General features: G+C 38.0%; 2 protein-coding genes across 2 annotated transcripts; both read left to right on the top strand.

Annotated features, from left to right (window-relative positions):
- Window positions 1–1,387: 1,387 nt before the first annotated feature.
- LOC113669765 (polycystin-1-like protein 2) lies at window positions 1,388–21,079 on the top strand. The gene is made up of 23 exons (XM_089212868.1): window positions 1,388–1,504; window positions 1,606–1,651; window positions 2,411–2,751; window positions 3,269–3,407; window positions 4,660–4,994; window positions 5,529–5,667; window positions 6,111–6,421; window positions 6,760–6,898; window positions 7,626–8,270; window positions 8,622–8,744; window positions 9,114–9,236; window positions 9,423–9,551; window positions 9,839–10,538; window positions 11,302–11,875; window positions 12,175–12,390; window positions 13,883–14,044; window positions 14,357–14,551; window positions 14,811–15,032; window positions 15,242–15,949; window positions 16,564–16,800; window positions 16,871–18,181; window positions 18,741–18,909; window positions 19,405–21,079. Exons 1-23 carry the CDS (start codon window positions 1,472–1,474, stop codon window positions 20,889–20,891), a joined length of 8,484 nt encoding a protein of 2,827 aa, XP_089068994.1. The 5' UTR covers window positions 1,388–1,471; the 3' UTR covers window positions 20,892–21,079.
- Window positions 21,080–25,333: 4,254 nt separating this feature from the next.
- Window positions 25,334–26,185, top strand: LOC149042334 (polycystin-2-like). Its single transcript, XM_089212303.1, has one exon. It carries the CDS (start codon window positions 25,334–25,336, stop codon window positions 26,183–26,185), a length of 852 nt encoding a protein of 283 aa, XP_089068429.1.
- The last annotated feature ends 233 nt before the right edge of the window (window positions 26,186–26,418 follow it).

The following is a 26,418-nucleotide window of genomic DNA, read 5'->3' as shown; positions in this document are numbered from 1 at the left end:
ACAATATATTCATGCAAACAGCGATATCCACAGGATCGGTCAGACTCTTCGTTGAAAGATTGAAAGTCAGACAGCGTTTTGTAAACGACCAAATTCATAAAGTGAAAAAATTGATATCAAAAATATTTCACGTATATTTACAAAGTTACATGTAAGTCGTAACCAATGTATGCAAAAAAAAATGATTGTTCTCAAAATTTTTAAAGGTTTTTTTCATGTAAGCCTATCTAATGCTTTGTTTTCTTCGAGGTAAGCGAGTGTGTATTCTAATGCGCTTTATTGTAAGAAGTCTAAGAAAGCAACGCAGTTTGAGTTTTTCGGTGAAGTCGACTCGAAGGATTGAGTATAAAAAAAGTGCGGATTAGCTTTTTTGTATCTTCTCATTGAGTCCCCTGTAATTAGACTCACTCATACACAAAGTTATTTTTGGATCCAAATAAAATTCTTATTCTTATTTTGAAGGAAATTGCATTTTATTCTTAGGGAACGAATTGCTTGCAGAAGACTGTATCGATTGAAAACTGTCTTAATGAACCCCCGCCTTTATCATTGTTGGAATATCCAAAATAATTTTGTCTAGGAAAGCCTATATATTCATAATGTTATAACCTTTGCAAATATCGTGTTTTTAGCCCAGGTAGTTTAGCAAAATAATATTACAGTTGGGGTTCTCATTCATATTCACAAATGCACACAATGAGTAAAATACGAATACTATGAGCAGAATCAATAATCAAGCTAACAGTTCCGAAAAAAAAAGAAATCCATCGAACGAATAAATAACCAAAAGCTTGTGGAATCGGTCCATAGGCTTAGGAAAACTAAGCACTCTGATATGTACGATCATATTCATCTGCATCCTGTACCAGGCTCTCAGTCAGCAAATACAATCAAAAGGTGGGTGTACCAAGGTTGACTTGGCTTGTCAAGGAAGTCGCCAAGCGTCGCTCACCTGCTATTTCAATTGTTTTCCGTGACCAATGGCCTGAAACAGGCTACTTTAACCAATTAAGGAAGTTAAAACTCCATGAGGAGGTAAAGAAAGCGATACATTAAGACAATATTTTCTTTCATAACAACAAATGGGACAAAAGAAAAAATTAAATTGTTTGTTACCTTCAATCTAAAGAAAATCGTATTTCTATTTTTCTTACCACTATATAAATGATACTATTTTCATTCCTTGGTATCGACACAACGTTCGAACGAATATTTAAGGCAAGAAACATGCCTGCAGCACGGTAGGAAAATTACTGAATCTCCCTTCTTCAATTGTTGATTATTATTTTTCTAGAATATTCGCTTCAATGGCCATAGCCTGATTAAAAAATTGATGTGTTTTTTTCCTTCACTGAAATCTCAGCGGGGAAATTTTTCCTGTCGGTGAAAAAATTATAATTAGGAGGACTGTGTACTGAAACAGTGTCTTCATAACATGCCTCTGCTCGGTTTGGAGTAAAGAAGAGACAAGATGAAAGCCCAAAGGCCTTTACTTTTACTAAAGGTTAACACCCTGACTTTTGAATGTTTTCCTTTTTCAGACTGGTACACTGAGAGATAAACGTATTTTTTAACCTACTCAACAAAACATTCCTCTCTCTATAGGTACAAATCTTGATCGTGGTGACTAGCAGTGGTTTAGGGAGTGGAGGTATGTTCATCTCGTGTGATTTTGTACCAAAGGACACTCGTATTAGTAACAGGGTTTTTTTTTTCAAGATTGAGATACTTATGTAGGTTGCGCAGAATGGGGTTACTTATGCTCCTGAGGCCTATGTAAACATATTTTTCTTGCTTGGTATCTATCGCCTTTTTTCAGGGATGTCTTATGTTGCTAAGAAATTATATCATAAGCATTTGCCGCTACAATTGTGTTTTGGTGGAACAATTGTCGAAGAATTGCAAGTAGGGAATCCACGCTTTACAAAGCATTACCAACACGCTGCTGACAAAAGTTTATTATTGAAGAGTTGGTACGCTTAGCTTCACAAAGCATAATAATCCAAAGACATCCTCGTGGAGCATGATAAATTGTTATCTAAGAGAAGTTGAAAATATTGCATTTCAGCGAACGTGAGATGTATGTTTTAAGTCCAAAGCAGGACGGTTTAGACGAGTTGAATAATTTTTTAAGTAGTTTCCAAATTTAGGTAAATGTTGAAGTTAATATATGTTATCAGTGCAGAAAAAAAGTTACAATTTTTGATTTCGTAGCCTTATTTTTGTTTGCTGTTGAATTCTATCTCACGGCATCCACTCTTGTACCTTTCTGCGCGTCCTAGAGGTGACACAATATCCAAAACTTTTCCATCGTAGAACGAAACGATCCTGTTAATTTTAGTTAACAATAAGCGGCAATAAGGTAAGTTAAAGGTGTGATGAATTGAATATTCACATTTTTTGAACGCAGAAACCCATGATAACTGCTACAGTAATGCCGTTGGAGTTTTCAATCCAAGTATCATCCTTGACAGCTTCATGAGGGCAAAAAGTCATAATAAAACCAACGGTTACAACGCCCTACCATCATATGGACGTCTGAACGGTAACAGAGGAGATGGATGGTGCGCCGAAATAAATGATAGAAATCAGTGGCTTCAAGTCGATCTCGGCAAAGTTATTGAAGTGTGCGCTGTTGCAACCCAAGGAGACATCGATGGCAATGAATGGGTGATAGACTTTAAACTAGCGTACTCTAAATCCTATGAGGACGGTTGGCCAACTTATAAGGAAGCTAATGGCTCGGAAGCGGTAAGATTTGGACCAAAATGTCCTTTTAAACCCGAAGCATCTAATATTTCATCCTTCTATAGTTAGATTTAGTAGTAAACGGCTTGAGCCCAGGAATACGAGTTTATTGTGCACTCTGATCGTCCGGATGAGAGTAATCCTGAGAAGGACTGTTGAAAGGTAATACTGACTAACATTTCTTTTCTTAGTGTGAGTCACTTCAAATTTTTTGTTGGTTAATCATCGCACAGAGTCCCAGTAAACAGTATGATTCGCAAGTTGATCGATGATGTTTAGATTTGCAATTTTTGACGAATTAAACAAAATCAAACGGTATCACTTGTCGGCAGGTCGAAAGGGCGCGTTCGTCAATCTATATTCTGCATCTCAGTTTCTGTGACAACATTGGAAATAAGCCACTCCATAATGGTTCCCTTTAGTTATCTACAATTCAATATTTATTGTTATTGAAACCTCTCTCTGAGAAAATTTATTTGTAAAACTTGTGACTGCTTTATATTTTCCTATTATCTTATAGATGTTTCACAGACAAGGCGGATCCTACACAATTAACCAACATGCACTGGAAGTTCCGGTTTATGCAAGATACATTCGTTTTCTACCAGTTACTTGGCAACGATCTATCTGCCTTAGAGTTGAGGTTTACGGAACCACCAGTGAGTTTGCTTAAATTGAATTGGGTTTTTTGACCTGAGTTTTACTACGAACGTAAAAAAAATAAAAATAAATTGTAGCCTTTTGGGGACTTTTACATTTTTGAGGTTGGTGTTGTTCTTGACATGTGCAAAAGTTACCACATGCTATCGGACGCAAATGAATTTCAACCCTCTTCTGAGATCTCAGTTTGTCATAACTATTTTATCTCTTAATTTTAGACCCTTCTGCCTTTCATATACCTCTAATCTATATCAAAGATTTTGCGGCATTCACTACTTTTGCTGTTGTTGTTAATTTACATAGTGAATAATACATACGCAAGCATAGATATAGATTTTCTCTTCGAATATTTAAGGAGAAAAATTCCATATCTACGAACAACCACGTTTTTTAAAAAAAATCATACTTATTATTATTGTTATTATTGTTATTATTGTTATTATTGTTATTATTATATTAATAATATACATGAAAAAATTACTCAGTTTTGATCGGTTAAGATTAATGCACTTTTCAGGTAATTCAATGCAGAAGAGGGTTAATTCAGTGCAAAGAAATAAGAAACCAGACGTTCTAATCGGTTAATAATCAAAGAAACTCACATATAGCCAACCACAATAATTATACCGCAGCTGAAAAGCAGCTCTAACAGAGAAAACACTGTAAAAAGCACCAATTTTTGGTTGTCTGTTTGGAAAAAGTGGTGTTTAGAATAGGGAATTGCCAAGGAGATCGAAAACTACGATTTGGATAAATATTTGGATAAATAAGCACTTGCAAATTTCAAAGACCACAAATTGCACTCGCCCCACGGGCTCGTACAATTTTGTCAGTCTTTGAAAAAATTTAGTCGTGCTCATTTTTTCCAAACTGCACTCGAAATTATTTGATTACCTTTACAAACAACACAGCTCTAGACTGTTAAGAAAAGTTGATCTGAACACTTTGCAATTCTTTAATCAACCTGACAGAGCTAATTGCCGATATAAAACACACGTAAAAAAAATTTCGCAGTTCTATACGTCTGTAGTTACAGCTCTCTATGGTATGAAATTCCTAATAAAACACTGCAACTTATGTAGGAGAGCAGTTTTTAATCATTCGGTAACAATTTGGTATGATACAATGAAAAAAAAAACGAAAGACTTGACTACCCAAACCCATTTTACTCCTTTGATAAATTGGCGTGAATTGGCAATTGAAAAACAACCATGCAAGTTGTGTTTAATACAAAGCATTTATACCATACAGAGTGTGCAGAGGCTCAAGGGGTGGAAAGCGGCGCTATCTCCGACAGTCAAATGAGTGCCTCTTCCCAATGGAGTCAAAAAGAAAGTGCTTATTATGGTAGACTTCACGTAAAAGAAACACAGCACAACGCAGGGGGCTGGGTGGCTCTCACAGATGATGAAAACCAGTGGCTGCAGATTGATCTGAATAATCGATACATTAAAATAACAAGGGTTGCAACACAAGGACGAAACATCATTTATTGGCAGTGTAGAGTAACCAACTACAATCTGACTTACGGCAACGACGGAATAAATTTCTACTTTTATAAAGAGCGCGGACATAACGAGGCCAAGGTTTGATAATTATCCAAAATAACTTTTTTTTTTCGTTTTCCATATAATTTATGTAAACTGGGGATATTGTTAAGAAATACCTTGTGGAGAGAAAACCACTTCGCTAAGCAAGCAATTTCTGGAATACAGAATTCAAAGTAACCAAAGCCTGTTGTTGTAAGAGATTAAGAGGTTTAGTGGGTTGAATGAAAATTACATTGGATCACTAACAGAGAAAACAAACCCTACCTAGAGGCAGAGATGAGGAGCTCAAGTGGCCGCGACTTCCATTAAAAATTATATGGGCGTCATAAACCAGTTGGGGACAATTTAGCTTAAAGGATATGGTAAGGGGCGCATTTCTGTCTTGCAGAAGTTAACTTTAACGAAGGTTTAAAGGCGGTATGTTGTGATGAAATTTTATTAGTACATACCACTTTTGGGGGATGATGGAAAGCAGTTTCAGGGCTGATAAGGAAAACAACAAGAAAACTTATCGAAGGAATAGCGTTAATACTCCGATTAAGGCCAACGTTAATTTCCAACTCTCTCTAGAATTTTGCTGGAAATACAGACCAAGACACCGTTGTGTATCATGACCTTTCACCACCAATCAGGGCAAGATACATCCGTTTCAGACCCACAAGTTGGATTGGTGGGGTAACTATGCGAGTAGAGTTGTATGGCTGTCTAGGTGAAGTTCAATTTTGAATTGCTGATAAGAACTCTTGTGTTGTTCAACAAATGATTTGCAATTCGCTTATCTTTTATCCTTAATGTGGAAGATATCGTCCATTAGTATTTTGTTTTGTATTCTTGAATACCTGAACCTCTTAAAAGGTTATAGCATTTTCCATTTTACACCCATGGTCTTGCTGGCATTAAATTACAAGCTTTTCTTTAATTCACAAGACTCTAACCAAATATCTCCACTTCGCTATAAGAGTCCTACAACATATTCAGGTTCTTGCCCAAATAGTTATATTTTCCTCCTTGACGTTAACACCCTCAACCGAAACTAATGTACTTCCCTCTAATTTTTTTTTCGTCCCCCGTTTTAACTTTATTATGGTATGGAGAATAGGTGCAGATATAATCTCTATTATAAATTTTTGTTTATGTTCTTGAAATATAAAGAATGTCAAGACCCCCTTGGTATGGAAAACGGCGCTATTTCTGACGGACAAATTAGTACCTCTTCAGAACTGAGTGCAGATCATGCGTCGACTAAGGGCAGACTACTATTAGGCGAGGGAAGTTGGTTGCCTCTGAAGGACGATGGCGACCAGTGGCTTCAGATCGATTTGCGAAATAACGATATCATCGTGAAACGAGTTGCCACACAAGGAATGAATGCTTCGCCTAAGTGGGTTACCAACTACAATTTACAGCATGGCTATAAAGAGAGTTACCTGCAATATTACATGGAACAAGGGACAATCAGAAAGGTCCATAACAATATTAGCATGGCTACCTTTCCGAAGAGGAAACCAGCATTCAAAAAGAAATCTTTAGATTGTTCCAGGGAGACCCTGGATTTTTTTTTTACATTGTTTCAAGTCAATTATTGTTGTGGAAAATGTGTCGAAAACATAAAAAAATATATTTACTTAGTGGAGGGAAATCAGAGCTGTGCTGTCAACTGCATAAGGAAATATTCGATCCTATTTAACTATCAATCTAATTATTGCAAAGTTATCGCCCTTAGAAAATGAAAAAAATTTTATTCTTTTCATTTTTGGTTTGTTTTGTTTTGTTCTGTTTGTTTTTTGCTTTATTTATTAAGGTCTTTGCTGGGAATTATGACCAGATGACAGTCGTTTATCATGACCTGAGCCCTCCTATCGTGGGACGTTACATCCGATTTCGTCCAGTTAACTGGCAGGAGGGAATAGCAATGAGGGTAGAGCTGTTCGGTTGTCCAGGTAACCTTAAGTGAAATTCTGATAGGAGATTTTAATTTTCCATCAACTGATCGAAGCTCTCCTTGTATTAAGCCTCTGAAGTTTTATAGCAAGTTGAAGACAGATTCACGGGTTCTCCTTTCCATGGGTAGTCAGGAAAACGTAAATGATGCAACACATGCCAGAATTTTTACAAACAGCTGCCTATCCTTATAAGGAAACACAGATAAGCCGAAAGATTAAACTGGAAAGTCAGTCAGACAGACAGACAGACAGACAAAAAGACGGTTAAATAGAAGAAGTAGTCAAGCACATAGAAACTCGTATGCAGTGGGATCATAACTGTCACGAAATGGTGCAATGTAACAATGCTATGGGCTCATTCAATGGTAATTGTCTCCAAGGATTCTCAGGAGATGATGATGATGACTGCTTTGGTGTGATACATGACTTGACTTGACTTCCCAGCTTTAACTGTCTATTAAACACACAATTACGTATTCGTTACGCTCTGTCTAGAACACTTAATCGAGACTTAGTGCAGGGTATGTCTTTATTATGATTGGAATCACACAGTATAGTATGGCACTGAACATGGATAATGGAAAGATATACCGCATTGATGAAGTGTCCCGTCCCATTAGACATATATTAAATATTTGATTAGGTAGCAGTCTTTAGTTGCCAATAATGGATTTAGATCAATCTGCAAAATAATAAGTTTGCTCGTTAACGGCTTTTCTTGCAGCCGCCAATATCCCAGAAGCAAAAGCCATTTTTCCTTTAAACAGTTTCTTTAAAACAAGGGAGATCACTAATAAACAACCCCAAGGCATTCGCGGAGATGTATCCTTAGCGATAGGTCCGAATGGTGACATAGGTGGCTCTTATCGATTCTTCGGGCGTATGAACAGCTACATCGAGTTCCCAAACGACGGGGGATTAGACTTGAAACACTCAATTACATTGTTATGTTGGCTGTATCCTGAGAATACACACGATGGGCCTCTATTCAATTACAAATCAAGTGGTGAATGGGCTGTTCACTTTTGGATGAGCTATAATGGAAATCCTTACGTTCACTTCAAAAACAGAGAGTACGTAGCTACATCTTCTGCTTTATGGACTAATCAGCCTTTGGCGACGCACCAATGGCATTATATTGGTGCTTCTTACGACTATATAACTGGAATGGCAAGTCTATGGGTTAATGGAGTGAGAGTAGTAGAGAAGAATATCGGGGCCGGCATAACGCTGGGCACACAGGATAACGTCAGAGTTGGTGTCAAAGCAGACGATTCCCGTCCTTTGACTGCCAGAATTGCTGCCATGCAGTTTTATGACGCAGCCTTATCGGAAGAGCAAATAAATAGAGTGAAACATCTTGGCCTAGGTAACAATGAATAGAACGAGTCATACTAAGAACAGCTGTGTGTGGCATTCACTTATGCTTGTTATGTTCACTGTATGCAAAATGGTCAGTTAGTTTTCCAAATCTTTTATTTTATTAATTATTTATTGATGAATTCACTTGAAAGCACGTTGGATATCTGCATGCATACACAGGCATCTGTACTGGTTATTTATATGCAATCTTCATTCTGTTTTCTCACACATTTCAAGTAAACATTTTAAAGTGTGTTAAATGTCCATAACAATATTGAAATCTGCGAAAACTTGTTGATAGTGATTATACTCGAGGATGGGAAATGACTTTGATCCCATAATTACTATTTCTACTCAGATGAAGATGAATGTCGGGATCAGAAACACAACTGTGACGTGAATGCTCAGTGTAACAACACGTTTGGCTCATATAACTGCACTTGTCTAATTGGGTACTTAGGAGATGGCGTGAGCTGTCTAGGTACGTACTACTCATTGAAATGTGTATTATCACGTGAATACAAAACTACACGACCGTGCGTCTCGTGTTGTGGGTCATCTAGTGGATTTTCTGTCCACATGATGCAAAACGAGAGAGATTTTGTTAAAAGTACACAGTGACTAAGGCCACTTTACTAAGTTTTTACATTGCTTTTTCCAAACTTCATGGGTTACTACTACAAGGAGCACCATGGAAAATTCGCTGGTTTGAAGTTTGATAGCTAAAAAAGTTTGTTTTAACTGAACCGTTTTTATTATAGAGTGGGTAAATTTTTACCTTGATAGCCACTGGTGTCTTAAGCGCTTCAGGCGTTTTTTTTTTTACTCCCAGCTATTTTCTTTCGTTTAGATATCGATGAATGTACTGCAAATGTGCACAACTGCGACCCATTGGCTGTTTGTAACAACACCGTTGGATCTTTTTACTGTACATGCATTGTGGGTTATGAAGGAAATGGTACAACTTGTGTAGGTGAGAAATGTTTACATGTTCAGTTACCATAATCAGGCGTTGCCTCTCATTCATTATGGCAATGCACCGCTAGGTTTAAGGACGTGATTATTTGTTAGTTGAAAGCAACTGATTGGTGGATTGGATTGGTGCAACCTGAAACAATTAAACTCTTCGAAATTCATGCTCTTTTCTATGATTCTATAGATATCGACGAATGTGCAATATCAGCTCATAACTGTCATGGAGTTGCTCACTGTTTTAACATTCCGGGATCCTTCAGCTGTGAGTGCCGAAAAAGCTACATTGGTGATGGGATATCATGTGAGCCTGTAGGTGAGGATTATGTGAAATTACGGTGAAAGAATATCTAGCTGATAATTTGTTATTACCATCAGTTTTTGTCTGTGAACCTCTGGACACGAGGTACTACGTAAAAGGCACGATTTATTTAAACCTTGAAAATTGATGGTCAAAATGTCGATCATAAGGCTATTTCATACTTTTTACGTTGGCGCAAAACATAAGTGAATTCATCAGGAACTAAACCTATATTTCAAACCTTTGTTTTACTTTGAGGGGGAAAAATGATGCAAAAACTCTGTTAACTATATCATCCGCAGGAGATTTCTCAGTGACCATTAGAAACATTTCAAAAGACAAATATCAGGCCACACCTGTGCAGCGCTCAGTCAAAAGTGTCCGCGAAGCCCTGATACAAGGTCTAAATAAAGATTTAACTGTATTGAAAAATACCTTTGAATGGAGTGTGGTTAGCGAAATGGAGTTAGCTGCCTCGGAGTCAGCATTAGGAACTATAGTTAGTCAAGGGACGACGGAGTGGACGATAAACAAACGATCCTTACCTGCTGGTATCTATCAAGTTAAATTCAATGTTACACTTGCACTCGGAGATCCAGCATCCCCTAAAATTTTTAACGCCTTTGATTATGGCTTCATCGAGGTTTTTGCAGCTCCCTTGCGAGCCATTATTGATGGAGGAAGCAGTGTTCGGTGGGGGTCCAAGCAAAACGTCACTGTAAATGGCTCTTTAAGTTACGACGCGGACATTGGCCCTGGAATACATACCGAGCTCAATTTCAGTTGGTCCTGTCGGAGTGGCACTTTTGTAAGCAACACTTGCTTCGGTTCTTTTCTAAACGAAGGAGACTTAAACCGTACAATCATTACTATTGATCCAAGTAAACTTGAAATCGACAAGACCTTCTTCCTACGGCTGAATGTGACTAAGGATGTGAGAAGGTCCTCTGCTGAAATGTCCTTTACGATAGCTGCTGGAGAGGTTCCTCAGGTGACCCTTAGGTAATTTTTACGTAGCATAAATTGTAAATCAGAGAAAATGTAATACTCAAGGAATTGGAAAAGGAAAGCTCTCGGAAAAAAAAAGTCGAAAGAAGATTGGTTTTTATTTATCTGAACAACGCTTCCCAGAAGTAAACGTGCTTACGTACCCTATGAAAGGTACACAGCGTTTTAACGAAAGAGTAAAGATGATAATTCTGCTTTAAAATAATAGAGAAGTAGAGTGCTTTTAACATTCAAACAAGTATTTTACTCTGCAGTTTCGCTTAACCGATATCTAGCTGTAGAACTCAAAAAGGCCAGTCTTGCTTTGATAAAACTACCCCGAAACTAACATTGACCTGCCCTACTAAAGACCAGCGAGCGGTAGTTTGAAAGGGCAACTCACCAATCTACTAAAGCCGTGTTTTGACTTTTGAAAATGAAGGAGGTCTGTCAAATAAGGTAATTTAGTGTTAACAAATGACTTGAAAACGTAAATTAGCCACCGTAAAGGGTAATGAAGCTGACGTTTCGAGCGTTAATCGCTCTGACGAAGGGCTGACGCTCAAAACGTCAGCTTTTTTACCCTTTACGGTGGCTAATTTACGTTTTCAACTCAGTTGTTAACACTAAATTACCTGCTATACTCTCACTCCGACGCAGCACCACAGTTTCTTTAGAAACTTATCCCTTTATTCATTTGTCAATTAAGCCCTATTTGCTTGCATTTGATTCTGCAGCTTTTCACATGTTGTTCATTCTTTTATATTTTTTTCCACAGATGCTTCATAGATTGTGGCGCAATAGTGTCCGCTTCAAACAAGCTACGGGTGACATCAGAGTGTCTTAATTCTCCTTGCAATGGGTCTGTCTACGAATGGCGTCTGTCCATGCTAAACGGTTCAGAGAGTTGGGAAAATATACCTATTTTACCCAACATGACTTCAACTGCTGTAAATGCTACCAATATGATAATCAAGAAAAATTCATTACAATCCAAATCGAAGTATAATCTAACATTATCGGTAATATCCTTAACAGGAGCATTCGGGCTTTCTGTGCTCCTCTTTGAAACCGCTGGAGAGCCGCATAATGGTTACTGCGCGCCGTCGGTCTCTGAAGGTGTCTCACTGGAGACTGAGTTTACTTTTAAGTGCTTCGATTGGCAGGATACAAGCCTACCACTGACATATGAATTTGCACTTGGAGAGGCGCCTATATCTTATGGCACGTCACCCTCGTCCGTGTCGACAGTGTTACCTGCAGGATCGCCGAACGAAGATTTCCACCAACAAGTCACTATTGTCATTAGGAATGCGGTTGGAGTATCCCTTGTAGAGAAATTGCTTATCCGGGTACTGCAATTGTTTATATACAAAAGAGTTTTTTAATGAAACAACTATTTACGCGGCTCAGAATCTTTGAATCTTCCTATTTGATTTATAAACGCTGTTTAGAAGCTGTTTCAAAATGGTATAATCTTTTCTGTGTGCTCGCTAACCTTTTACTATTTCTTATAGCATAATCTCCGATATTATCCAATTCTATCTCATCGTCGCTTGGATCCAACAATGACTTAAAATTCTAACTGGAAACGCCAGAACGGTATTTCAGTTTAGAAAATATTACGATATGTCTCACTTATCCTTTGCAGGTAAAGCCATCATCTGGCCTTGATCCATGTTCTTCATCACCAGACGAAGTTGCAATCAAGTTAAAAGGTTTTATAGTCGGAGAAGGTAACAAGCTGGATGAATTTCTCAACAAGGGTGAACTCAGCCGAGCTGTTCAACTTGGTATATCTGTTTTCAAGTCTGCAAATGAAATAACCGAATGTGGACAACAATTGGACCCTAAGGACATAGCGTTGGTACGCTAATAAAATTGCTCAAATACAGTCAGTAACAGCACTTAAACTTTCAGAATTAAATTTGATGTTGTTTCTTAGAACACGTAGCAATTGCGAATTTCGTTCATATATGTCATGAAGCATACTTAAAATATGTACAATAAATCCTTTTATAATGAATTTCGGATATAACGCGCGCTGCCATTGGTTGAAATAACGTGCTCTATCAGGCTACAAAGCATAGAGCTCAGCTAAAGCTGACACGCCGTCACGCCATCTGCCAAATTCTACTATGTCCGATCATTTCTCGGACTTCTCAGTAGCTTCCTCTTCTCGTTAATTTAAAGTGAAATTCGGAACAAGCGAGCTGGCAAGTAGCAACAGAAGAACCAAATAGAGGTTTGGACAAATGCAAAGCGCCGTAATTTATGTCAATATAACTGAAGAAGAGACGAAAATCCTCAAAGAGAAGAGGCTTTAACGCTAACGCTTATGGACAGTAATAAAAGTTAAACTCAGCTAACACTCGTATAATAGATAATAGTTTCTTGTTAAAAAAAAAAAATCAATCAAAACAGGAATGGTGAAAAATATACAAAAACTGGCATAACAGTTAAAATTCGTACAAATTATGATAGTGTCAGGGCGCCTGCGATGCTGCTGAGCTTTATCGTGGGTAGCTTATCGTGACGATCTCCGGTCATCGAGGTGAAGGAAGCTTTAGAAGTTACATTAGCCACCCTTCGAGAGAAGAATTAATAGCTTGCTCTGATACACTTTCTGATGCGTTGAATGGATGCGTTGATTCCACATCAATTACAGCAGCCTAGCTTTACTGCGCCGTCATTCCGAGAAATCTTCATGTTCCTGGAATTCTGCTGTCGTTCATTCATAAAACACACGCCATAGGCAATTTTTATTCAACTGAACAGGTCAAAACCTACGTATTTTTATGAGCCAAAACTCGGCCGGATTTCACTGAATATCTAACTCTCTAGATTCTGTACTAGAGACTAAAAATCTCCAGGCAAAAGTGTTAAACTCGACCTACCAAGCTATTTAAGTTTGTAAACTATTGCATATTGTGAACTTTGATGGTTTGACACTTTTGACAGCTTTGGTCTTGTTCAACCATTATTTGAACCATTCTAACACGGATTCTGATTGGCTTATCATAGGGTGCTCTATGGGAGAATAGAGCTTGCTGACGACTCTGTTTTCGCTCTGGAAATAAACTTTGTTTGGAAAATTGAAAATTATGCGTGGGAATTTAAAGGATTCTTTATTACAAAAGAAGAAAGAAAAGCCTTGACCGTGCTCTGTTCTGTTGTAAAGCACTTAGGAAGTGGCTAGAGCACTCAAGAAGTAGGGAGAAACACTCGACTGCGATTCGTGTTTCTCCCTACATTTCTTTCGTGCTCCAGCTGCTTCCTGCTTGCTTTACAACAGAACAGAGCACAGTCAAAGCCTTTTCTATTTGTTTATGAGGCGTTACATTTCTTCTTGTTGCTAGATTTCCAACACATTGATATCAAAGTTTACAGCTATAACACCAGAGAATCTTGAAATGTCTCGCTTGGTTATGTCAATAGTAAGCTTGGCCATGGGACTAGAAGCTAAACAAAAATGCGAGAGCTGCAGTGACGGTGGCGGTAACAGCAACAATAACAACATGGTAAGGCACTTTTTTTTTTCTTTTAAATCCCTTTATTAACATAAATTCAAGTTTAAGAATGAAATGAAACCTAAGAGTGGTGACCATTAGTGAAAGATTATCTGCATTAAACTATATATAGGCAAAGAGCTTATCCTCCCAGGTGAATCGTAATAAATGAAATCTCTATTATTTTTCAGTAATTCGCCATTGGTATTTTGAAAACATACACGCATCTGATTTGCAAATGATCTAAATTATTCAATCCAGCAATCTTTCCTTACTATTTTAATTCCAGTGAGGCATATCGCACATTCGTGTTATTCTCCCCAGGAATTAACGATGCAATTGACTGATAGTACAGCACATTTGATGATTTCTACCCTTGACGATCCGGAGGAGCCTTTCACACCGGAGTTAGAACAAACAGCTACAAGTGTTACAGGCTGCCTCACAAATGTTCTCAAGTCTGCTGCAGGCTCGAGTCAGGATAACACAGAATCGGCAGTAACTCTATCTTCTCCAGAGGTAAAGATCACGAGCACAGTTACAAGTACGACTACCACAGAAATCAGTCCTTTCTCCATACATTCCTTTATTGGAGTTTCGTTTTTCGCCATCAATTCAGGATGGGTCAATTTGCATTAAGCGAACAAAACGGCGAGACCGATGAAGGCAACGAAGAAGAATTGTGAATTAAGATTCACTAGGTCTAATCAAGTGGGTAATTCATCGGATTAACTACCTTATCATGCGACTGAACAACATTCTTTGACTTTCCTTTCAGTTCGTGAAGAAGGCATCCGAAAAACTGAGCAGCATGAGTGATGCATTTTTTGGCCGCTTGGTTCCATCAGAAGATCTAGTCTTGAAAACTCCAAACTTGGCAATATCGCTGAAAAAGGTCACAGCTAATGATGCAAAGGGACTCAGCATGGGAGATGGACCAAGTAAATTCAAGCTCCCGAGCAGCCTTGGAAATATAGGTGGTGGAGAGATAAATGCAAAGGTATGATGCCATTCTTATCCTAACTCACTTGGGAATGATTCGAGTCACCTCTGCCTTAATTTGTAATTACGCTTTCCTGTCTCCACGTCTACTTAATTAATATGATAAAATTACAAAATCTGTCAACACTAATTTTTTTGCGCGAGCAAAACGCCTGAAATCACCCTTGTAAGGTGAAATTACTAAAACTTTATTGTGTTCTCTTTCAGATGCAAGCTGTTGATTTTAACCCTTTCACTTGGGACAATAGCAGCAACAAAATTAGATCAAGCGTCATGAGTCTTGAGCTTAAAAGTAATAGCGCGGGAAAGATAAATGTTTCAAATCTTATCGATGACATTGAGATATTGATTCCCATTTCCAGTCCACCCCAGAACTCCACTAACGGAACGCAGCATAACTTTCTTAAGCCAAATCGAATCTCAGTTCGAAGTTATTACGCAGAACTAGCCAATGTTCCTGTATCTCTTAAGTTGGGTACAGCCAAAGCAGGAATACAAATCAGTCTGTTTATAAAATTTGGAAAAAGACCAACGATAAATGACTTTGACCATAATTTTACAATGGCGTTTATATCTACATGTGACAACCAAACAGATGCTAATGCAACCTGCTTTATCAGAGATGGCTCGGTAACAGTGATGCCCTCTAAGCCAGGTTTCCTCTACGCGGGCTTATTGTCTAGAAGCCCTAAAAATGAAAGTCAACGCTATAGGCAAAGAAGGTCCTGTTTTGGAAATCGTCGTGAAAGACGGTCATGTGTGGGCGTTAAAGATCCACCACCAAAAGGATCCCTTAGCACTGTGATTCCGAAATATGATCCAAACACAGACGTTAACTACACTTTGACCATCACTCAGTCGAGTTGTTTGTATTGGTCAGAGAACATAGAGAAGTGGACCACGGAAGGTTGCCGGGTAAAGCTTAATCACTCAGTATTTTTTCTGCTGCTAAGTAAGCTTTACTGAGAAAAACCCCTTATGCAGTTGTTATTGTTGACACCCATCAATGACGATAGCAACCGATTAATCATTCTTAACATATCTATGGGAGGGAGTTGTTGATATAAACATTTCAGATTTAACAACTGGATGCAAATTGGCTATAAATATACGGTTAAAACAACTAATCAACTTGTTTGTTTTTTATGTCTTCTCTTTTGTGTCGAACGGGTCTCAGGGTTCATTAATAAAGCAATTCACCAACTCAGCTAGGGATTACCTTTTCTAATTTAATCAAGATCGTGCTTGAGTTTAGTTTGAAAACAATCATTTTCAGAAGTCGAAGTGAATAATTATTTTAATATATACCACATCGATACAAAAAAGTAGTTTTATTCTTTCAATATACAAAAAAATGGTACAAAATTGAACTCTTGACTCGCGCTCGGAGATGGATAGTACTTGCTATTTGCATTCGAACTAGCTAATCAACGCACAGGAAAAGCACTAATCCCATGTGAGCTATATACCGATGCACCATATAGTGTTCATTTCTTTCGAATAATTGATTTTTTTCCTTTTTGTTAAAGGTTAGCCAAGACTCGAACACCACCCATCTTAAATGTCTCTGTAATCATTTAACATCTTTTGGTGGAAACTTCATCCAAGCACCAAACCCAATTGACTTCGACAAAGTTTTTACTGAGTTTTCAAACCTTGCTGAAAGTGGCAATATTTCAGTACTTGTGACAATTGCCTGTTTTTTCCTTCTGTACTTCGTGGTCTTAATCTTTGCAAGGAGGGCCGACAAGAGAGACGTACACAAGGTAATCATATTTCAACCTATAGTCGTGTATTTCGAATTATTTTCATCTCCGAATGTTTTCTTTTTTCCAGGTTTGCCCACCCAAATTGATACCGCTTGTGAAGGAAGGGGCCTATTATTACGATATGGTTATAAGCACCGGCGTTTGGAAACATTCAGCAACAACAGCCAACATAACCATCAGCATCAAGGGCGAAAATTATGAGCAGAGTCAAATTCCATTAAGAGAGAAAGGGGAGTGGAGGGAGCTTTTCGAACGTGGGAGTATCAATGGCTTTGTGCTCGTAATGAAAGAACCCATTGGCCCTTTAAAAGAAATTATTTTGGAACACGATAATTCGGGTGATAATCCGTCTTGGTTTGTAGAAAGCGTAGTTATCCAAGACCGTCAGACCGAAGAAAGGTGGGTTTTCCCTATAAATAGGTGGCTTGCGTTGGAAAAAGACGACGGCCAAATAGAAGTTACCGTGGACAGCAAATCTTACTCTGCCTTCTCAGATCAGGTTCGTTCGCGCTTTGCCAGAAAAGTTGCCGACAGTCACTTGTGGTTCTCAGTGTTTGGAAAAGCATGTAGTAGTACCTTTACACGTGTACAAAGAGCTTCATGTTGCCTTTCAGTTCTGTTTAGTGCAATGATAGCAAATGCCATGTTCTATAACATTGGTGGTGAATCCGATGGTGCTATACAGGTTGGGCCTTTTAAGTTTTCTTGGAGACAGATAGTCATCGGAGTACAAAGTGGCATTATCATTGCACCGATAAACTTAATGATAGCCTTCCTGTTTAAGTCTAGCAGCCCGAGGAAAAAAGGGAGTGACAAATACAAAGTTACAGACGAGGCCCAACGACTTTTGGATGAAATAACGGACACCGGTTGTATGCTTCCTCATTTCTTTGTTTATTTGGGCTGGTTTCTCTGCTTCTGTACGACAATAGCAGCAGCAACGTTTACGCTGTTTTACAGTTTAATGTGGGGAAAGGAAACCTCTGAACAGTGGCTTGCCTCTATTCTAATTTCCAATGGACAAGATATTTTCGTTGTACAGCCCACCAAGGTTATGATAGCAGTCATGGTTATTTCCTTTCTCCTGACAAGAAAGAACAGAGGCAAATGCGAAGAAGAAGAAGAGACTGCTATCGATTCACACGCAATTGAGATCGATTTCTCGGGCGATGATCCCAAACAGCGCTTTAAGAAATATCAGCGGGAAAAGATGAGAGAGAGATCTAAAAAAGAAGCTCAGTTAACAAGGATGACAAGAGACATTATTCTGCATTTAATATTTGTGTTTCTTCTGGCTATCGTATCTTATGGAAACAAGAATGGAAACCGTTTTCTGATGACAACTGAGATGAGAAATCGATTCACTAAGTTTAATCTGGTAAGATTATGGTTCCTGATGAATAAAAATGCTTTTTGTCCGCAGTTGTGAAATATTTCGCAGTATTCAAAAGCTATTTCTCCTGGCAATCGATCCTTATGTCAATGAAAGATTACAGACTCGTGGATGTTTAACAGAGAAATAGCTATCAAAGTCGGTCGCAATACCCTACCTTACGATGGCAAGTGAGAAGGGTGGTTAAAGGCACATGTATCTGTACCGGAGCAGTTTTCTGGAAAATTAAAATGATATCATGAGTTTTACCTTTTCAAAAAAGTAGTAGCCATGTTACTATGGATTTCAGATTAACGTTTGCTTTTAAGTGCCGAGGAAGTTTCCGAATTCCTCAGTTATTCCTCTGTTATTCATTGTTTGCGACTTGCATTTAAGATTGGCAGTGAGTCTCTTTCCCCTCTCACTTTGTTCCAGTCTTTTGATTTATTGCTTTATCTCTACCTGTTCGTTTCTTTAATAATCATGCGAGTTGCACATTCTGTCCTCTTATCGGTTCCTTGAATCTTAATGTATTTATTTTATAAGATCTAATTCTTTATTCTAGGTAAAGGATGCGCACAGTTTAGAGGAATGGTTAAAGAATGAATTCATATTAAACATTTATAACCAGGCGTGGTACAACCGACTCGAAGAGAAAAACGATGTGTACGTCGGGAACAAGATGTCGATATTAGTGGGAATGCCCTGGTTGCGACAACTCAGAATTAAAAAAGGTAAACTTAGATCAGAATATATCATTTTTATAAACAGACAGATTATCGCAAAAGACTATTTGCATAGTAACGATGTACATAAGGGAGCCTCAAACTTTGTACAAAAATCTCTAATCTGCAATTGAAAAGTGCGTTTCAATTCTTTTACACAGTTGAAATAGGAAAAATATCATAGTGACTTAATCAATTCCGATAACTAGTTAGTGCATGTCTAGTGATCTGGAAATCAAAAGGCTGGTAACTAACACAGCAAATCATACTACTAGAGGCGCTATGAAATGGAGTAGGGGCATGAAAAGAACATACACTCACTACTTATGACTAGACTCAAAAGCAATTTTAGAACAACAACCGTCAACCCGATATCGAGAAACTTCACCGGCGTGCTTTTTTTTCTCAGCATTTTTCCTTTTTCTCTGTTTCACTTTATCATCTTTTATCAAAACTGCAAATCTTAAAGTAACTTATTCACTTTTCTTTTATTTTCACTTGAAGATTCCTGTAGATCGCTCTCGAAAATGATAGCAGATTGTTATTACGACTATTCTCCAGAAAATGAGGACACGACTTTTCTAAGCCTTCCAGGTTGGATACCTCTCTCCCACAATACTTCGTGGCCTGATGCTCTCCAAATTTGCCCCAGGCCCTGGCGATATCAATCAGCAGCAGAACTTCGCAACGACCCTATTCTAGCGTCGTACAACTCTTATGAAGGGGGTGGTTATGCAGCAGTCCTGGGATACGATGAAAGCACTGCACATGGCGTCCTCGACGAGACTATTACTAACGGATGGCTTGATCGCCAAACTCGAGCTGTAATTCTAGAGTTTGCAGTTTTCAATATCAATACAAACTTGATTAGCGTTGCCACATACTTTTACGAGGCCTTAGCTACTGGTGCAGCCTACACTACAAGGAGAATTGAAACACTCGAGTTGTACAGCACTGAGTCAGGAGCTCTGATGTTTTTCTTAATTGGCCAGTTTCTGTTCATGGCAATGGTTCTCTTTTATTTCATAGTTATGTTAATTCACCTTTATCAACAACGCTTAGGTTTCTTCAAGTCTGTTTGGAACACGGTGGACTTCTTTATGATTATTTTCTCTGTAGCCTCTGTGGCATTTTACATGATTAGAGCTAAAAGCGTTTTGAACACTATCAAATCCATTCAAGCCAATCCATATGAAATCGTGCATTTCCACACAGCCTTGATTTGGCTTAACCTGGAAAATGCGTCTATTGCTGTGGCTGTTTTCATGGTGACAGTCAAGCTTCTGAATCTGATTCGTTTTAACCCGCACGTAATATACTTGTTTTCATCTTTTCGGCAATCTATAGGCTATCAACTCTCGTATGTGCTCTTTTTTCTGATCGTGTTTAATGCATTTGTTGTAACAGGTATGCAGTTTTTCGGTGGTGTAGTATTAGAATATTCTAGTTATCTCGATGCAGTCATGTCTCAATTCGAATTCCTGTTAGGAAAAGCAGTCCCAATAGACGCTCTTCGAAGGGACAAACCCTTTATTGGTCCGACGTTTGCATTTTTGTTTTGTATATCCACAACTATATTTCTTATGAATATGCTTGTTTCTGTACTCAACGAATCATACGGTGACGCAAAATCAAACGCAGAAGAAAATGGAAAAGAGCTTGAAATGGCACGCTTTATTGAGGAGCGTTTAATGGACATTTTCCACGAGGGAAGTAATCGGACTGAGCTTAAATTGTTTTGCGATGAGACAATATTCGTCAACATGTGTCTTTCTGAAGCAGAGCCATTTTGTTTGAATTCTGAAAGTATTATTCAATGTACAGAGGAACGAATGTTAAAAGTTGAAAAACGACTAATTGTTCTCACTCGACGAACAGAGTGCATGGAGGCTGATTATTTGAAAGAGGAGAATGACTTAATTTACCTTTTGTTAGTTATGATAAATCCTTCGGCGCGTGATTCGGAAAAGAAATCCAAAGATCATCTCTGAGTGCAGAGATGTTTTACTGTATCATTTAGTTAAATTTTCTTCCACTGAATTTGTTTCTGGCTTTTCTACGAAGCGTAGATATTATTGAATGTTTATTTTTGGGTAATTGTATCTTATAAGTAGGGCTTAATGGAATATTTTCAGCACAAAAAAAAATAAAATGCAATAAAAGACGTTTTGTCATGGTCGGAAGTCATTGTAAATTAAATGTTCAGCTAGGTGTTTGCATGATAAAAGACCTACAATAATATTATGCGCATAAAGTGGCAAAGTAATTACAGTGACAAAACATGTGACTATAAGGAAAGTTTTTGCAATGTAAACCGGGCCTCTCTGCTCCAAAGGCAAGCTGTTGACACTGAAATACCCTCCAGCCATAGAGTGTTAGCCCAGTGTGACAGGGTGCAAACCTGACTACCAATCCTGCAATGTAGGCTATCAACAACGATGAATGAGACAAGCACTTTCAGAGAAAAATGCCGGTTGGCCAAGGGGTTACCAAAATCTACCCTCTCTACCCTCTGAGCTTTTATCACAGAGTCATTTGCAACTTACCCACGCATATCAACGGGTTTTTTTTTTTTTTGCTAGAAATACCGACCAAGACACCGTTGTGTATCATAACCTTTCCTCACCAATCAGGGAAAGATACATCCGTTTCCGACCCCCAAGTTGGATTGTTGGGGTATCTATGCGAGTCAAGTTGTATGGCTTTCTAGGTGAAGTTAAATTTTGAATTTCTGAGAATTCTTGGGTTGTTCAACAAATGATTTGCAATACGCTTATCTTTTATCCTTTATGTGAAAGATATCGTGCACTATTATTTAATTTTGTCTTCTTGAATATCTGAGCCTCTCAAAAAGGTTATAGCATTTTCCATTTTACACTTATGGTCTTGTTGGCATTAAATTATAATCTTTTCTTTAATTCACAAGACTCTGACCAAAAATGTTGTGAGGAACACATGTTCCAACACCGCCATCTCGATTCCTCAGTCAGTCGTTTCCACTGAACTTAAATCAGTAGTGACAACAGAGTAGAGTGCGTCTCACAAAGGAGAAACATTTGTACAAGAGACAGAAGTAACTATATGCGATTACAGAGGTGGGTTGGAACTCTGGTCCACAAATAGTTATGCACTGTCCAAAGTATAAAACAATTTTGTTGATAGCTGACAGACAGAGAAGAACAACAAGTAAACTTTAGAGCAATTATTATTGAAGTGTGACTTGCAATTTTCATTTTTATATAAAGAAGGACTTGTATTTTGCACCAAAAATAAAAAGATATAATATTTTTTTGGGAGATCCAGTGATTGGGACATTTAAGAAATTAAGTTACGAAAGGAAACTTGATTGGTACTTCTCACTACTAACATGTCTTGTTGACAAATATTTTCAGATCAGAGTTTCAAATAAAGTAAATTGAAGATGTCATTTAAAAGGTGTTTTTACTCAAAGGGAACATTGACATGTTACATTAAAATAAACCCCTTACAATAAATTAAAGTAGAGGCATATTGCCCACATGTCTATGCTTTTGAATACACCTATAAAAGGTATTTTTACTATCTACATATGTAAACTGAGTGCAATATATGGTCATAAAAGCAATTTTATTCTAACCTTCTAGAAGGGTGCCTTGTGTATCAAATATATCAAGTTCAGTACCTCCAGAGTCACAAGCTGGGCTTTTGGGGTTATAAAAGAATAAAATAATCAACGAGTTATGTCAGGCCAATTTATCGAGAGTTAATTAAGTATAGTTTCCTACAATCGTATGAAAGTTTAAAATGTGCTTCACTTGTGCTATATATACGGATTTGTCGTTCTTAATTACTAATGAAATTCCGACGGTGTTACTCAATTACTTCAAAAGAGAATATCCAAGCAGGTTACAGAAATGGTTCGCGAATTGTAAATTGTTAATGTGTTAACTCAAGAAGTAGGGAGAAACACTCGACAACGTCTCGTGCTTCCCCCTACACTTCTTTCGTGCTCTAGCTGCTTCCTAAGTGCTTTACAACAGAACAGAGCACAGTCAAGGCTTCTCTATTTGTTAATTATTCGAGCGATGAGGGTATTTAGACGATGAATGCCAGAGTCAATGTTTAACCGAAACGTGATCAGTTGAATTAAAAACTGAAGCTAGTATCAAACAACGATTGGTAATCAAAAAAAGTTTGAAATTTTTTTCTGGGTCTTATCGTAAGAGAAAACCCAGACAAGACACGACTTACCTCCTCTTCTTTCGCGGATCCCTTGTAGTTCGCTTCTCTTTGTTGATGGTCTCTTTTCAGTCTGTTTGCAGGAGCGACTTTGTATTTCCTTATCCCGTTGCTCTTCGCCAGATACTCGCCTTTTTACCTATGCCCTTTATTGTTCTCTTTCGCGTTCCTTTCGCCGTATTCTGCCTATCTGGGCGTCCTATCAAACTTTCTTACGCGATTTTCTGGACTCGCTTTACGCCGTTTACTTGTTGCTTCTTTTGGTCGCTCTGTCTCTTTATATCCAGCCTATTTTAGCTCGTTAATGACTTTTCTTGCAGCCGCCAAAATCCAGGAAGCAAAAGCCATTTTTCCTTTGAACAGTTTCTTTGAGACAAGGGAGATCACTAATAAACAACTTCAAAGCATTCGTGGAGATGTATCCTTAGTGATAGGTCCAAATGGTGACATAGGTGGCTCTTATCGATTCTCAGGGCATGCTAAAGAGTAAATAAATAGAGCGAAATATCTTGGCTTAGGTAACGACGAATGTAAAGAGTCATACTAAGAACGGCCGTGTGTGGCATTCACTTATGCTTGTGTGTGTTCAGCGTATTCGAAATGGTCAGTTAGTTTTCCAAACCTTTTAATTTTTTTAATGATTTATTGATGAATTCATCTGAAAGCTCGTTGGATATATACATGCATACACAGGCATCTGTACTGGTTAAATTTACATGCAATCTTTATTCTGTTTTCACACACATTTCAAGTAAAACTTTTAAAGTTTCTTAAATGTCTATAACAATATTGAAATCTGCACGAGACTGTTGATGGTGATTATATTCATGAATGGGATGGCTTTGTACCCATCATTGCTATTTTTGCTTAGATGAAGATGAATTTCAGGATCAGAAACACAACAGTGACGCGAATGCTGAGTGTAACATTACTTTTGGCTAATATAACTGCACTTGCCTCAATGGGTACTCAGGAGACGGTGTGAGCTGTCTGGGTACGTACTGCTCGTTGAAATGTGTATTATCACATGAATATAAAGCTACACAACCGTGCGTCTCGTGTTTTGGGTCATAGTGGATTTTCTCTCCACGTGGAAAACGAGAGAGATGTTATTTATTTACGCGGTGACTAAGGCTGCTTTCGTAAATGTTTTACGTTGCCTACTCCACAATTCATGGGTCATTACAACAAGGAGCACCAGGGAAAATTTCGCTAGTTTGAAGTTTGATAACTGAAGTGTTTTTGCCATGAAGCGGGTACATTTTACCTTAACCACCAGTGTCTTCAACACTTCAAGCGTTTTTTTTTTAACCCCAGCTATTTTCTTCTTTCGTTTAGATATCGACGAATGTACTACAAATGTGCACAACTGCGACCCATTGGCTGTTTGTAAGAACACTGTTGGATGTTTTCACTGCACATGTATGTCAGGGTATGAAGGAGATGGTACAACTTGTGTAGGTGGGAGATGTTTCCCTGTTAAGGTACAATAATCAGGCTTTGCCTCTCGTTCTCTATGGCAATGCACCGATAGGTTTAAGGACGAGAGGTTTTTGTGAGTTAAAAGCAACAGATAAAGAGCTTCATTGATACAACCTGAAACGATCATGCTCCTCGAAATTATTGCTCCTTCACATGATTCTATAGATATCGACGAATGTGCATTACCAGCTCATAACTGTCCTGGAGTTACTTAATGTTTCGACAATCCAGGATCCTTCAGCTGTGAGAGCCAAGAAAACTACATTGGTGATGGCATATCATGTGAACCCGTTGGTAAGAATTATGTCAAATTTCAGTAAAAGAATATTTGGCTGATAATTTGTTTTTATCATTTTTTTCATTAATTCACTCTCAAGAATTATAGCCGAATGTTATTAGGAATATTCTCCAGAAAATGAGGACACGACTTTGCTAAGCCTTCCAGGTTGGATACCTCTTTCCCTCAATACTTCGTAATTCTAGAGTTTGCTGTTTTCAATGTCAATACCATCTTGATTAGCGTTGCCACATATTTTTACGCGGCCATATATACTGGCGCAGCCTACACTACAAGGAGAATTGAAACATTGGAGTTGTACAGCACTGAGTCAGGAGCTCTGATGTTTTCCTTAATTGGCCAGTTTCTGTTCATGGCAATGGTCCTCTTTTACTTCATAGTTATGTTAGTTCACCTTTATCAACAACGCTTAGGTTTCTCAAGTCTGTTTGGAACATGGTGGATTTCTTCATGATAACTTTGTCTGTAGCCTCTGTAGCATTTTACATGATCAGAGCTAAAAGCGTTTTGAACACCATCAAATCTATTCAAGCCAATCCATATGAAATCGTGCATTTCCACACAGCCTTGGATTGGCTTAACCTAGAAAATGCGTGTATTGCTGTTGCTGTTTTCATGGTGACAGTCAAGCTTCTGAATCTAATTCGTTTTAACCCACACGTAATATACTTGTTTTCGTCTTTTCGGCAATCTATAGGCTATCAACTCTCGTATATGCTCTTTTTTATGATCGTGTTTAACGCATTTGTTATAACAGGTATGATATTTTTCGGTGGTGTGGTATTAGAGTATTCTAGTTACCTCGATGCAGTCATGTTACAATTTGAATTCCTGTTAGGAAAAGCAATCCCAATGGACGCTCTTAGAAGGGACAAACCCTTCGTTGGTCCGTGGTTTTCGTTTTTGTTTTGTATATTCACAAATATATTTCCTATGAATATTCTTCTTTCTATCCTCAACGAATCATACGGTGACGCAAAATCAAACACAGAGGAAAATGCAAAAGAGCTTGAAATGGCACGTTTTATTGAGGAGCGTTTAATGGAAAATTTCCACGATGGAAGTAATCGGACTGAGTTTAAGTTGTTTTCCGATGAAACAATATTCGTCTACATGTGCCTTTCTGAAGCAGAGTCATTCTGTTTAAATTCTGAATGTATTATGCAATGTACAGAGGAACGAATGCTAAAAATGGAAAAAAGACTTATTGTTCTCACTCGGCGAACAGAGTACATGGAGGCTGATTATTTGAAGGAGGAAAATGACTTTACTGAACTCTTGTTATAAATGATAAATCCTACGGTGCGTGATTCGGGAAAGAAATCAAAAAATCATCCCTAAGTTTGCTTATTTCTCTTTGCTGAAACTCTTTTTGGCTTTTCTTGGAACCGTAGATATTATTAAATAATTTTTTTTGGTGATTAAATCTTAGAAGTAAGGCTTGAGGGAAAATATCCAACACAGAAATTACCAAATGAAATATACGACGTTTTGTCATCGTCGGATGCCATTGTAGCTTA

Source organism: Pocillopora damicornis, chromosome 7 (genome assembly GCF_964200805.1).
Source record: "Pocillopora damicornis chromosome 7, jaPocDami1.2, whole genome shotgun sequence".
Taxonomy (NCBI): Eukaryota; Metazoa; Cnidaria; class Anthozoa; order Scleractinia; family Pocilloporidae; genus Pocillopora; species Pocillopora damicornis.
Note: the sequence above shows the minus strand (reverse complement) of the source record. Positions and strands in the feature narration are given on the sequence as shown.